The sequence below is a fragment of the Echinops telfairi genome, unplaced genomic scaffold (assembly GCF_000313985.2).
Source record: "Echinops telfairi isolate 266 unplaced genomic scaffold, ASM31398v2 ScPeMD7_9;HRSCAF=40, whole genome shotgun sequence".
Lineage (NCBI taxonomy): Eukaryota > Metazoa > Chordata > Mammalia > Afrosoricida > Tenrecidae > Echinops > Echinops telfairi.
The window spans coordinates 96,262,811-96,275,378 of NW_022103906.1; the positions used below are offsets into that span (position 1 = coordinate 96,262,811).

The following is a 12,568-nucleotide window of genomic DNA, read 5'->3' on the forward strand; positions in this document are numbered from 1 at the left end:
AGGATGTGGCCTGTGATGATGGAAAATGACAGAAATTTTGAATTAGTAAACAAAATATGGTCGTGTTTATTTGAGGAACATGCTGTTGTAGTTTTAACATTTTATTTTTAATGGCTTGCATGCTTAAGACAAGTCACGTTTTTTTGTTTAATTTTTATGCATACTTTTTTTTGTTATAACCTTAAGTATTATTTCAGGTCACCTTAAGGAAAAATGGGGAGTCGTCACTAAGACAGCTGGAGAGAGAAAAGGCTCTTCTACAGCACAGACACGCAGAGCACCAGCGGAAAGCCGACCACGCAGCGGAGAAGAAGCGAAATCTAGAAAACGATGGTTTGTGATAAGATATTAAATGCTGCCCCAGAAAAATCAGTGTGTGTGTGTGTGTGTGTGTGTGTGTGTGTGTGTTGGAGCTTGCCACTAAAAGACTTTTAATTATAGTTAACAGCTTGAAAGATCAACTTGAAGAGTTGAAAAAAAGAAATCAAAACTCCCAAATGTCCACAGAGAAAGTGAATCAACTGCAGAGACAAGTAGGTTGACCTCAGCTCATTGAAAGGGTACTGGATTTTACTTATGAGCACCCATTAATCGTATTTTCAATTGCCAGGTTATAGAAGCCTTGTGTGCAATATTAGAGTTACTTTAAGTTTCTTTGATTTTTAATTGCTGTAAGGAGGTAGTAAGCTGACTTTGCTTGCATTATCTAAACTGCGTGTGTGTTTGCTTTTTTCATGGAACCACAGCTGGATGAAACAAACGCTTTGCTGAGGACAGAATCTGACACCGCTGTCCGCTTGAGGAAAACCCAGGCAGAAAGCTCCAAACAGATTCAGCAGTTGGAATCTAATAATCGAGATCTGCAGGATAAAAACTGCCTGTTGGAGACCGCCAAATTAAAACTTGAGAAGGAGTTTATCAATCTTCAGTCAGCCCTAGAATCTGAAAAGAGAGATCGAACCCATGGATCAGAGATAATTAATGATTTACAAGGTATTAAATTAGAGATTGCACTTGAATTAATCTTGGGGATTTATATTTTAGAATATCTTTAAATAACTAGGTTGTGCACTAGCACTCATTCGAATATGCTGTTACGTAAAGGTAGAATATTGGTGAAATACTGACATAGAATTTAATGGGTGGAATACTTTGAAATGGCGTTTGAAGTACTTGAAGCATCAGACACCCCTGTGGTACATTGTGGGTCCTCGTTGAAAGGACGGCAAAGCACGGTTCCAACAACTCTCAAACTCCGCCTCATATTTAATAGCTCCAAAGAAAGGAAGGAGGTGCTGGCTCTGGGGGCTTAGGACGCCCAGGACAATAGGCTCTAACATAGGTCACAATGGTAATGTTCTGTCCTGCTTTAGTGAGTAGTGACGGAGTCTGAAAAGCTTCTGGGCGGCAATCTGAGGTGCGGCTGTTGGCCTCTCCTTGTCTGGAGCAAAAATAAGGAAACTGTTAGTCCAAAGGATGAATGGGCCCCATGAGCCTGCCTCACTGTACCAGAAGTGGTGCCTGGGTACCACTGCTCTGGGTACCATTGCTCAGTGCTCTGAAAAGGATCGCACTAAGGGGTCATAGATAGAATAGGAGAGAAATGTGAACAAAGCACAAAATCCTAAAAAAGACTAGGTTTACTAATCTGATAGTCTGGTGGAACCCCCAAGACTATGGCCATTAGACAACCTTCCGGCCTGAAACTGGACTCACCAACGTGGTCCAGTTGGCCACAGATTTATAAGGTTAGCAGTAGTAGCAGGAGACAGGCACATCTTAGAACAATCAGCCACTTGAGATGAAAAGGGGGTCTTTGTCAGACAGGAAAAGGCTGAGTGGGAGCAGGAAGCACAGGGAGTCCGCTCCAGAGACACCGCGGTGGCCTCACACTCATGCCACACTCAGAAGTTAGACAAGCAGGAGGTCTGAGGGGACTTCCAGATTTGCTGTTCCTAGTCAAATGGAGATGCCTTTAGGTGGTTTTTGTTTTTGTTTTTTTAAAATTATTATTCCTTAATGTGATTTTTAGGTAGAATATCTGGCTTAGAAGAAGACTTAAAGAATGGCAAAATTTTATTAGCAAAAGCAGAGATGGAGAAGAGGCAGCTGCAGGAGAGACTCACAGACTTGGAAAAGGTAAACCACATTACACTTTTTATTTTTGTGTCAAAGTGACAGTCGTTTCGGATTGGGAACATTTTCCTGTAACAGGGAAAGCTATAATTTCCACATAACTGATGGATGCTAGCTGGTTGTGTCGACGAGAAGGGACGCTCAGAGTGTGCTGAGAATGCACCCTCCCTGCAGTTCCAAGGGCACCTCCCGTTTTGACTTGATTATGTCTTAAAAGTGGCATCATAAGAAGTTACGAAGACTTTCAGCATTTAGAAGCACTTGGTATTTTCCCTTTAAAAATACTATAAACGAAGGATAAGTTCCAGGGTTTGTGCATTTAATAGTCATTTCCATTCACTGATTTAAATACTTAGTATACAGTCTGTCGTAGAGATGTCGCGATGCGGCAGTCTTGCTGTGTAACGGGTAAATTTTTTTAAATCATTTTATTGGGATGTAATGGGTAATTTTTAAAGTGAAAAGCACATCACGGGTATTCCTAATGCAGTGTGGTGAACAGAATGATAAAGGTATGGACAAAAGTGTATTTGGTGTGTGGGATACACTGCTAATCTGAACGTTAGCAAGACTAGAGATACATTCTGCATGGCGCAGGACCCACGAGCAAAGGGCAGAAGATAGAAAACATTTTAAAAAAGACGTAATCTGTTGAAATACAAACTCTTCACTGTTTATGGTATACAGGGGTCAGCAAATTTTAGTCTTTTTAAGGGCAAGATAGTATATATTTTAGACTATAGGCCATATGGTCTTATTTGCAACTGTTCGATACATGAAGGGATGACATGACTAGATTGCAATAAAACTTTAGTTATAAAAATAGTTATAAAAAAGTTCAAGCTGCATTTGGCTCCAGGACCTCATTGTGGTCCTCATGTAAGAGTAAAGAATTACCTGGCGGCCGTGAGACTATAGAGCCAGGCAGAGGTTAAAGGTCATACTGGCTTGTGACTACTGTGTTAAGAAACTTAGAGTATATTCTCTAAGTATTGACCTGGTCACTGATGGTGTGTTTTTTGTTTTTGTTTTTTTTGGTCACTGATGTTCTTATTGGTGGTACATTTGAAATGAACAACTCCATGCTGCGTGGAGAATAGATGAGTCGGATCAGATTAGAGGCCAGGGGCACTAGGCACGCATCCTGTCGCTCCTAGTGATTCAGTAGATACGGTATGTGAGGAGTACTCGGGAATAAGTCCTAGATTGTGAGGAGATACGTAGTGTTATGAAGCATAGCTTAATTGGGAAGGACAATGATGAATCAATTTTAGACCTCAAAAGTTTGATGTTCTTATCAAACAGCCAGAGTCAGATGTGTGCAAGATTTTAAACAAGTAGCACAATGGAAGAAATATTTGAGTAGACAGTCTGGTGGCTGCTAATCACAAGGTTATCAGTTTGAAACTACCAGCCCCTCTGTGGGGGAAAGACCGGGCTTTCTACTACTATCAAAGTCTTGGAAACTCACAGGGGCAGTTCTGTTCTGTCCTCCAGGGTCACTCCAAGTATCCACTCGATGGCAGTGAGGTTGGTTCTTGGTTTTGGTACCCAAGTGACTGAAACCATGTAAACGAAGGGACCTCCCTGGGAAGACGTGTAGAGCTGTGAACTTTTAGAGAAGAGCAGATTTTAGACTTTCTTGGCAGATTGTATAATTTGAAAATTTATTTTAATTTTTTAAATATGAGATTTTATTTGGAAAAAAAATGCTGTACCTATATTATGATTGGCAGCTGGATGGTGCAACTGGTTAAGTGCTGGACTATTAATCAAAAGGTTGGCAGCTCGAACCTGCCCAAAGGTGCCTTGGTAGGAGATTTCCTTCCAGAAGTTCTTTCTCGAAAACCCTGTGGAGCAGTTCTCCTCTGCACAAGAGAGATGTTGGCATGAGTTAGATGTTATCTGTTATAAAAACCCCAGGAAGCAAAGAACAGGGAGCTCGTTTGTGGATGTACTCGGTGGCTTTGCAAAACCCATGGAAAAAAATTCATTATCCCTTAATTCTATTGTTTCATGAGCTTCCTGAATCCCTCTCATACAGAAAATACACTGACTTCTATGTATCAAAGATTTTCAATTTAAAACAAATTCCCGATACGGAGAGTGATGGTAGGGTATCCTAGGGAGCTGGATATCTCTGACTCAGAGGGTACATGCAGAGTACCTTCACAGTGTTAGGGGTAACGATACAGGATGAAGGCAAACAGTATGTCTGAAGAACACCCCCATTTAAGGTGGGTGAGTGAGGGAAACTTCACAAGGGTCAGAAATGACAAGAGCAGCGCATAGGCCAAGGGAATAATTTCAAGGGCATTGAGCTCAAATAAGATAGATACTGAAAACATGTGCTGAGTTTGATATTGGGAATGTTATTGGTCATTTTAGTGAGTCAGATCTCATTACAAATCCCCAAACAGAAGAGTGGATGTGTGGGGAGTGGGTGTTGTGTCATGTCGTGACAAATGAGAAGTAGAAGCAGGGACCCTGTAGGCAACAAGATGTTTGGATAAGGAGGGAAGTATTGCATAATCTTATTAATCTCTTTTTAAAGCCTCTTCTAAAAAGTTTTTGAAATTGTGAGACACTCTTTGTTGATAGCTGCCACATTAATTCTTTAACAGGAAAAAAGCAACATGGAAATAGACATGACGTACCAACTGAAAGTCATGCAGCAGACCCTAGAACAAGAAGAAGCGGAGCATAAGACTACAAAAGCCCGGCTAGCAGATAAAAATAAGATCTACGAGTCCATTGAAGAAGCGAAGTCGGAAGCCATGAAAGGTATGTGTTCTGAGTGAGATATGCCAGAGCCCTTTCACTCATCATTCACTCATCACTGTGTTTATTCAACTCTGGGTTTGAAAACATTTGGTTCTCAACAACCACAAAAACCAGGGAAGCTTTACGTGTGTGTTTGCGCGCGCGTACATACATAGACATATTTTTTCTTTATAGCAGCAGTTATTTCTAAGCTCCACACAATTATTTCATTACAAATTCGACCAACTGGGAAAAGTGAATTCAGGGACAGCCTAGTATCAGTCACACCGACTGTGCTGTTCTTGACGTCACCTTCTCCTGTTTCGGAGATTTCCTCTCTCCATGAATTGATACCCTCTGTCATCTTGGAACGCAGAGTTCTTGGGCCCTGCACATGACATACGAAGATTTTAAAATAATAGCTGACCTAACTCTACTATCAGTTCACTGAATAGTTTCAGTCCTGGCATGATACAGATTTCGTCAAAGCCATCCATTGCTAATGCGTGTGGGATAAGAGAACTTGGTTAAAGTTGTGCATGACCCTACTCCCTCAACGCAAGAATACTTTCTTCTATTAAATTAGCATTCTATGATGCTCATCTTCCCGACACAACCGCTGAAGACAAAGCGGGTGAATAAGCAAATGTGGTGAAGAAAGCTGATGGTGCCCGGCTATCAAAAGATACAGCGTCTGGGGTCTTAAAAGTTTGAAGGTAAACAAGTGGCCATCTAGCTCAGAAGCAACAAAGCCCACATGGAACAACAACACCCACGAGGTGTCGAACGGATCACTGAAGACAAAAGGGTGCATAAGCAAATGTGGCGAAGAAAGCTGATGGTGCCCAGCTATCAAAAAGTATAGCGTCTGGGGTCTTAAAGGCTTGAAGGTAATCAAGCGGCCATCAAGCTCAGAAGCAACAAAGCCCACGTGGAAGAAGCACACCAGCCTATGCAACCACGAGGTGTCAAAGGGATCAGGTATAAGGCATCATCAGAACAAAAAATCTTACCATCGTGAATGATGGGGGGAGTGCAGAGTGGAGATCCAAAGCCCATTAGTAGGCCACTGGAGATCCCCTTGCAGAGGGGTCTCGGGGAGGAGATGAGCCAGTCAGGGTGCGATGTAACAATGATGAGAAATACAACTTTCCTCTAGTTCCTAAATGTTTCCTCCCCGCTCCCACTACCATGACTCGAATTTGACCTTGCAATTCTGGCTAGACCAGAGGATGTACACTGGTACAGATAGGAACTGAAAATACAGGGAATCCAGGGCGGATGATCCCTACAGGACCAGTGGTGTGAGTGGTGAAACAGGGAGGGTAAAGGGAGAGTGGGTAGGAAAGAGGGAACCGATTACAAGGGATTATATGTGACCTCCTCCCTGGGGGACGGACAACTGAAAAGTGGGTGAAGGGAGACGTCGGACAGGGCAAGATATGACAAAATACCAATTTATAAATTATCAAGGGCTCTTGAGGGAGGGGGGAGCGGGGAGGGAGGGGAAAAATGAGAACCTAATGCCAGGGGTTTAAGTGGAGAGAAAATGTTTTGCGAATGATGTACAAATGCGCTTTACACGATTGATGTGTGTATGGATTGGGATAACAGTTGTATGAGCCCCTAATAAAATGTTAAAAAAAAAAAAGAAAAAGGAAAAAAAAAAAAGTTGTGCATGACCCAACCTGTCTCTGGAAAATGTCTTAGGATCATTTCTTTGTGCCAGAGTTTTATAATTATGAGGGATTTTGACATTTTAAAGGAAATCAATACTTTATAGTTGTGAAAGATTCATAAAGTTTTTTTTGTTTTTTATTTTATTTTATTTTTTTCATAAAGTTTTAAAAGAAAAATATTACATATTAAAACATAACGTTTATTGAATAGCGTAGTAAAAAAGTGTCTTTTAACGACTGCATGTAATTAAGATGGGAGTTTTCTTGTTAAACTGGGTTTAGCGTAAGGTTCTAATGGAAGATGATAAACTATCACAGGAATGCTCTCTTTACAACAGTCTCATTGAAGAGAGGAAGGGAGTTGACGACGTTTCCTTGTCTTCCCCTGGAACAGAGAGTTAGATTTGACTCTTGTTGAGGCATAAGTTATGAGTAAGAAAATGAAAAGGTTTTAAACATTGATAGTATAGGACAGTTTCATCACCCCAGTAATTTCCCTTGTGCCTTTTTAAATTCTTGGTGCACATGCTAAAGGAGCACTTGTGGTTTGACTTATTTTCATGATTTCAGGAAATAACCTATGTAGTTGACAATTGCCGTTTAAAGAACTACTTCTTGGAGCAGTAATACAGTTTCTATAACAGTGTATAAAGCCAAGTATGATAGATGGTATTTAAACTCAGCTGTAAAGCCTTTATTTTTTCTTCTTTGCATCATTGTCGTCTCAGATTCAGAATATAGTTTCCAGCTACACACGTGACCTTGTCTGGCTCCATAATCTTTCTGAGCCCTATTTCTTATAAAGGGGGAATGGTCATATTGCACATTTTTTTTTTCATATTGCACATTTGTAGGGAGATTTATGAGGCTGTAGTGAAAACTAAGTGAATTGTATATGTAAAGTATTTAGAAATGCTAGCCAGTACTTAAATTATTTGAAATAACACTGTGAAGACCATGCATTAAAAATATGAAAAAAATGTAATAACATTTTTACTTCATGTAACTTTATAGCTTTTACTTAATATAAGTTTTATAATAAATGATAATTAGATGTTGAGTGTAAGTTATGAAGGAACAGAGGAATTCTAATTGGGTTTGAATAGAATTATTAGAGATTTTAGAAAAATTCCTCTAACTGTAATAAGTTCCATTAATAATAGAATCCCTTGATTAAGAATACACTTTTTCTGCTCCTCATTTTTGCTTTGGAAAAGTTTATGAAAGCCTTTCTGATGAAAACAAATTAAAAATGTATTGCAAACCACTTAGGGCAGTTTAAGAAGGAAGTTAACATTGTCTATAACCCCACCAATCAGGGCAATACTTGATGAATTTCATGAATTTTTTGATACTGCTTTGCTTCTGCCCACTCTCTTGTAAAATCTCCTGTAAAAATTTCTTTCTTCTTTTTAAAAATCATTAAACTTCCTAAAGTCTTGAGCACTTAATCAGGAGTTCGCCATATTCCAGGCAACATGTAAGTGCTGTATGTATATTGACTCAAAATCTTCATAACCTTCTTACTTAACATACAGCAGGAAACCCAGAAGCCAGCGAGATTAGACAAGTTTCTCAAAGTCAGGTAACTAGTAAATGTCAGGGTGGGACCCAAAGCAGAGGCAGTTTCATTTTATCCTTCATGATCTCCAGCACTTGCATGGTAGCCCTTTAATACAAAAGAACAGCGAATGGCATACAATCTTACGGAATGTCTTCAGAAAGAATAACAACATTGAGAGAAGCACAGAATAGCAGGAAAATAAGTCTTCTAAGAAACAAACATTAAAAAGGGGCAGAACTATCTTGCCTCTTAGAGTGGATCGACTATTACAGTGATAGATTTTTCATACCTTGCAAATGAAACTCCTAATTTGCAAACATAAAATTCCTGATATTTCAAATGCATCTATTTTAAGGCAGTAGCATTTACTATAATTTTTACCAACACCATGCTAACATCAATTTTAATGTTAATTTTTGTTAGCACTGGTGTGTGCTGTGCTTGTTTAGTTTGTCCGTTGATGTTCAAATTCATTTTTGTTGGCACCAGAAATGGAGAAGAAACTCCTAGAGGAAAGGATGTTAAAGCAGAAAGTGGAGAACCTGTTGCTGGAGGCTGAGAAAAGATGTTCTATATACGATTGTGACCTCAAACAGTCACAGCAGAGAGTGAACGAGCTCCTTAAACAGAAAGATGTGCTAAATGAGGATGTAAGTAAAACATTTACTCACAAACGGTCGTAAAGTGTTTAATGAATTAAGAACCAGGTGTATTGTCTAGGTCTAGTGATAGTTTCATACTTTTATACTTTTTTTCTTATAGTATTTCATAATCTATTAGTTTTATAAAATTTGACGATACACTTACGGAATCAGTCTTAGTTGTAATGTTATTTTTACGTTAAGGACCATACTTTAAAGATACACCCATCATATTCTCAGGAGAAAGCAAAGCAAAACTGAAACTGCATTAGGGCAAAATTTCCTTTGACTTGATCATGCTTCAGCCAGCTCTATTGGTAAGGAGAAAGAGTAAAAGTGTGTGTGCTAACTCTACAGTTGTACTTTGCAGGTTAGGAACTTGACGTTGAGAATAGAACAGGAAACGCAGAAGCGCTGCCTTACACAGAATGACCTGAAGATGCAAACACAGCAGGTGAACACCCTGAAAATGTCTGAAAAGCAGTTGAAGCAAGAGAACAACCACCTTCTGGAGATGAAAATGAGCTTGGAGAAACAAAATGCTGAACTTCGGAAGTAAGTTACTTTGTTGACGCAAAACCTTATTAATATGCACATTTATCCACGTAGTGGATAAGGGTCTTAAATGGTCTTGATTTTGGTTGGTATGAAGTTTTTCATTGACCATTTTACTTTCTTGATCACTTTTGTATTTGAATAAATTGTTGAGTCCCACTTTTGTCCATCAAGAAAATTACATGTGCTTCTCCAACTAGTTTTGAATATGGCCGCTTGATGATGGCATGATCATAAGATGGTAGCTGTGGATGAGAAGAGAATGTCTGTGCTTTTCACAGCCTGCTCCTCACAACTCTCCACAGAATTATTGCCTGTGGGCTGTTTGTGGCTTTAGTTTCTGAAACTTGGAGATGTTTGACGATAAAGCAAGCATCGTGTACATATTGCTAATCATTTTATGGAATATGCTCTAAACTGTTTGGGAAAAGAATCCAAATGGCAAGTTTTCCTTTTCTTCACTTCAAACCTATGTCTTCACCTGGGAGGTAACAGTTTTTAAGAGTTTGCTACTTGTCTTTCCCGACGCCAGTACGTCGGTACAAATAGGTATAGGCTGGGATTTTTTTGGTAGATTTTTGTCACACAGCTTGTGTTGTCCAACTTCATTTTTTCCTCTTAGCTTTAACTTGGGATAACCATAATTCTCATTAAGCCTAGAATCTAGCATTTCAACCCATCTTTTTTTTTTAATCATTTTATTGAGGGCTCATACAACTCATCACAATCCATACATACATCAATTGTATAAAGCACATTTGTACATCTGTTAACCTCATTATTCTTTTTTTTAAAATTATTTTATTGAGGGCTCGTACAATTCTTATCACAGTCCATACATCCATCCATTGAGTCAAGCACATATGTACACCTGTTGCCCTCATCAATCTCAAAACATTTGCCCTCTACTTTAGCCCTCAATGTCATTTGTTCATTTTCCCCCTCCCTCCCCTCAACCCATCTTCTTTACATGGTTTGTGAGGCATGCTCCGTTTGACTTGTGTTTTATTGACGCACATAAAGTGTGTACGCTACAAGTACAGAGTCCAATGTTTACAAAGTGAATTAATCTGTGCCGTCACCATCCAGGTGTATAAGATAGACATCAGCACTCCGGTCGCTCAGGCATGCTCCTTCCCAGGCTGTCCGTCACTTGCCCATAGATTAGTGCCTTTCAAGTAGTCTTCTAGTTCCCCTACTTGGTTGGCATAAATGGCTGGTCATACTGCATGTATGGGAATGTATACTTCAGAATTGTTGGTTTAATATAGCACTTTTGGGGCGCAGGACCCCTTTACGCTCTTAAAAATTATCAAGGACTCCACAGAGCTTTTAACCATTTGCCATGCAAGGTTGATGGGAAGTTGATGGAAAATGTGTACTGTAGAAATCCTGTGCATGTCTTTGCAAATTATTTTATACCAAAATAAACTTGTACTATGTATTATAGCCTGTCTGGACAGGATTTAGTTTGAGGCACCAAGAAGGAAGGGGAAGATGTCACTTTGAAAATTGCCCCTGTCAAAGCAGCATGATGTCTGCTAGCAAATGAAAACAAACATCAGCGTTACGGTGAAATTACTGATGCCTTATGGAAGTTTTGGGGAACAGTGCCCAAAGATAACACCAGTTTACCAACAGCCAACTGATTTTAAGAAGGAGTAAGATGAAACTCACAGTGGCACACCAACCGCATCATTTGCTAGGAGACAGTGAACCTGGGGATGTGGTTGGACTGCTAACCGTCAGGTCAGCCGTTTAAGCCCGTCAACTGTGCGTGGGAGAAAGATGAGACTTTCCGCTCTCGTGAAGATGGAAAGCCTCAGGCCCGGAGGCACAGTTCTACTCAGGCCTGCCTGGAGGCTCATGCTGACACAGAATCAGCCTGAGGGGAGGGAGCTTTTGACGGTAGAAACATTCGTCAGTACCATAGGCATCTCAATTGGTTCAGCTCAGATAACTGACTACAAAAATTAAAGTTGAATTAACGTGATTGATGAGTGCCAAAGCGATTGCACCTAGATCTGCTGCAGACAAGAACAGAGCTTTCTATAGAAATTCCAAGCAAGGAAGATAAAGATATAAAGCACTTTCTGGAAGAATTATAACAGAAGATGAAACATGACGTTATTAGTATCACTGCAGACAAAAGCACAATTAAAGCAATAGCTGCCAAAAGGTGAAAATGGTTCCGTCAAAGCAGAAACAGACTGGTAAACTCTGAACCGTTTGTCCGGTGGACTAATGGACCATGTGAACATCAGTCTTCTGGACTCTTTAAGACCAGAAGAACGACATGGCCCCCAGCTATGAACTTAATAGAAGGAAGAAATCCAAACTTACTGGTAAGCTAGAGAGCAGGGAAAACCCTTAGTCGTCCCTCAGGACTGGAATAGAACTCCCACCACCGGTTCAACTTCAGCCAGACAACAGACACGTCTATAAGGGGGAACGTTAACACCGGAGAGGTATGCACACCCTAACATAATCAACCATTTGAGATCAGAAAGGCAGTGTTTTACCCAAGAACAGAGTTCAGCGGGTTGGGACAGACGGCGGGATGCGAGGATAAATGATGCTATATTGTGGGGATCGCAATCAGTAGCATGAAGTCAGCTGTGTTTGCATTGCTGAGTGGAAACTGCTCTGTAAACCTTCACCCAATTCACAGTAAAACGTTTTAAAAAGCAAAGTGGTCAAGCACCATAGGGCATTACAACAGTAGAATTTGGATGCTTCAGACATTTTGCTTGTTGCCTTCTGGTGGCAGGAATAAAACAGTAACATCTGCTTATAAGGAGAGTGTTTAAGAACGTTAGTCAAAACTGTCGCAGCAAAACACCTGGAATTTCACCAGAGAGCCTTTCGCTCCCTGTGCATTTCCCTCAAACAAGGGCAGTTTTGCAAGAATTTTATGTGAAATTATTAGGCATCAACCTTACAGCCCAGATTTGGCGTCTGGCTTTTTTTAGTTTCCTGAAAACACAAACAAAATCCCTCTAATAATTTAATAAGTAATGTAAAAGTGATGGCACTGACATTGTTAAATTCCCAGTTGCCTTAGTTCTTAGGGGAGATATCACTTAGACTAGCATCATCACCTTAACGGAGCTTTAACGTTGAGAAATGAAGTTTTAAAAAATATTTTAATTCCAATTGTACCATGAACTTTTGAAATTTCATTGTATCTCTTGGTATTTGTGTTAAAAATGAAAACTGACCCCAAAAAG

The 12,568-nt window shown here is 39.9% G+C and overlaps 1 protein-coding gene across 5 annotated transcripts in view; it reads left to right on the forward strand.

Moving 5' to 3' along the window:
• Positions 1-12,568, forward strand: part of ROCK2 (Rho associated coiled-coil containing protein kinase 2) — a 146,524-nt gene that overhangs the window by 112,770 nt on the left and 21,186 nt on the right. For all 5 annotated transcript variants that reach the window (XM_045286617.1, XM_045286618.1, XM_045286614.1 and 2 more), the window contains 7 exons: positions 198-333; positions 442-533; positions 747-993; positions 2,033-2,139; positions 4,761-4,920; positions 8,632-8,792; positions 9,154-9,338. In XM_045286617.1, the coding sequence (XP_045142552.1) occupies positions 198-333; positions 442-533; positions 747-993; positions 2,033-2,139; positions 4,761-4,920; positions 8,632-8,792; positions 9,154-9,338 (1,088 nt within the window). The remainder of the gene's footprint in view (positions 1-197; positions 334-441; positions 534-746; positions 994-2,032; positions 2,140-4,760; positions 4,921-8,631; positions 8,793-9,153; positions 9,339-12,568) is intronic.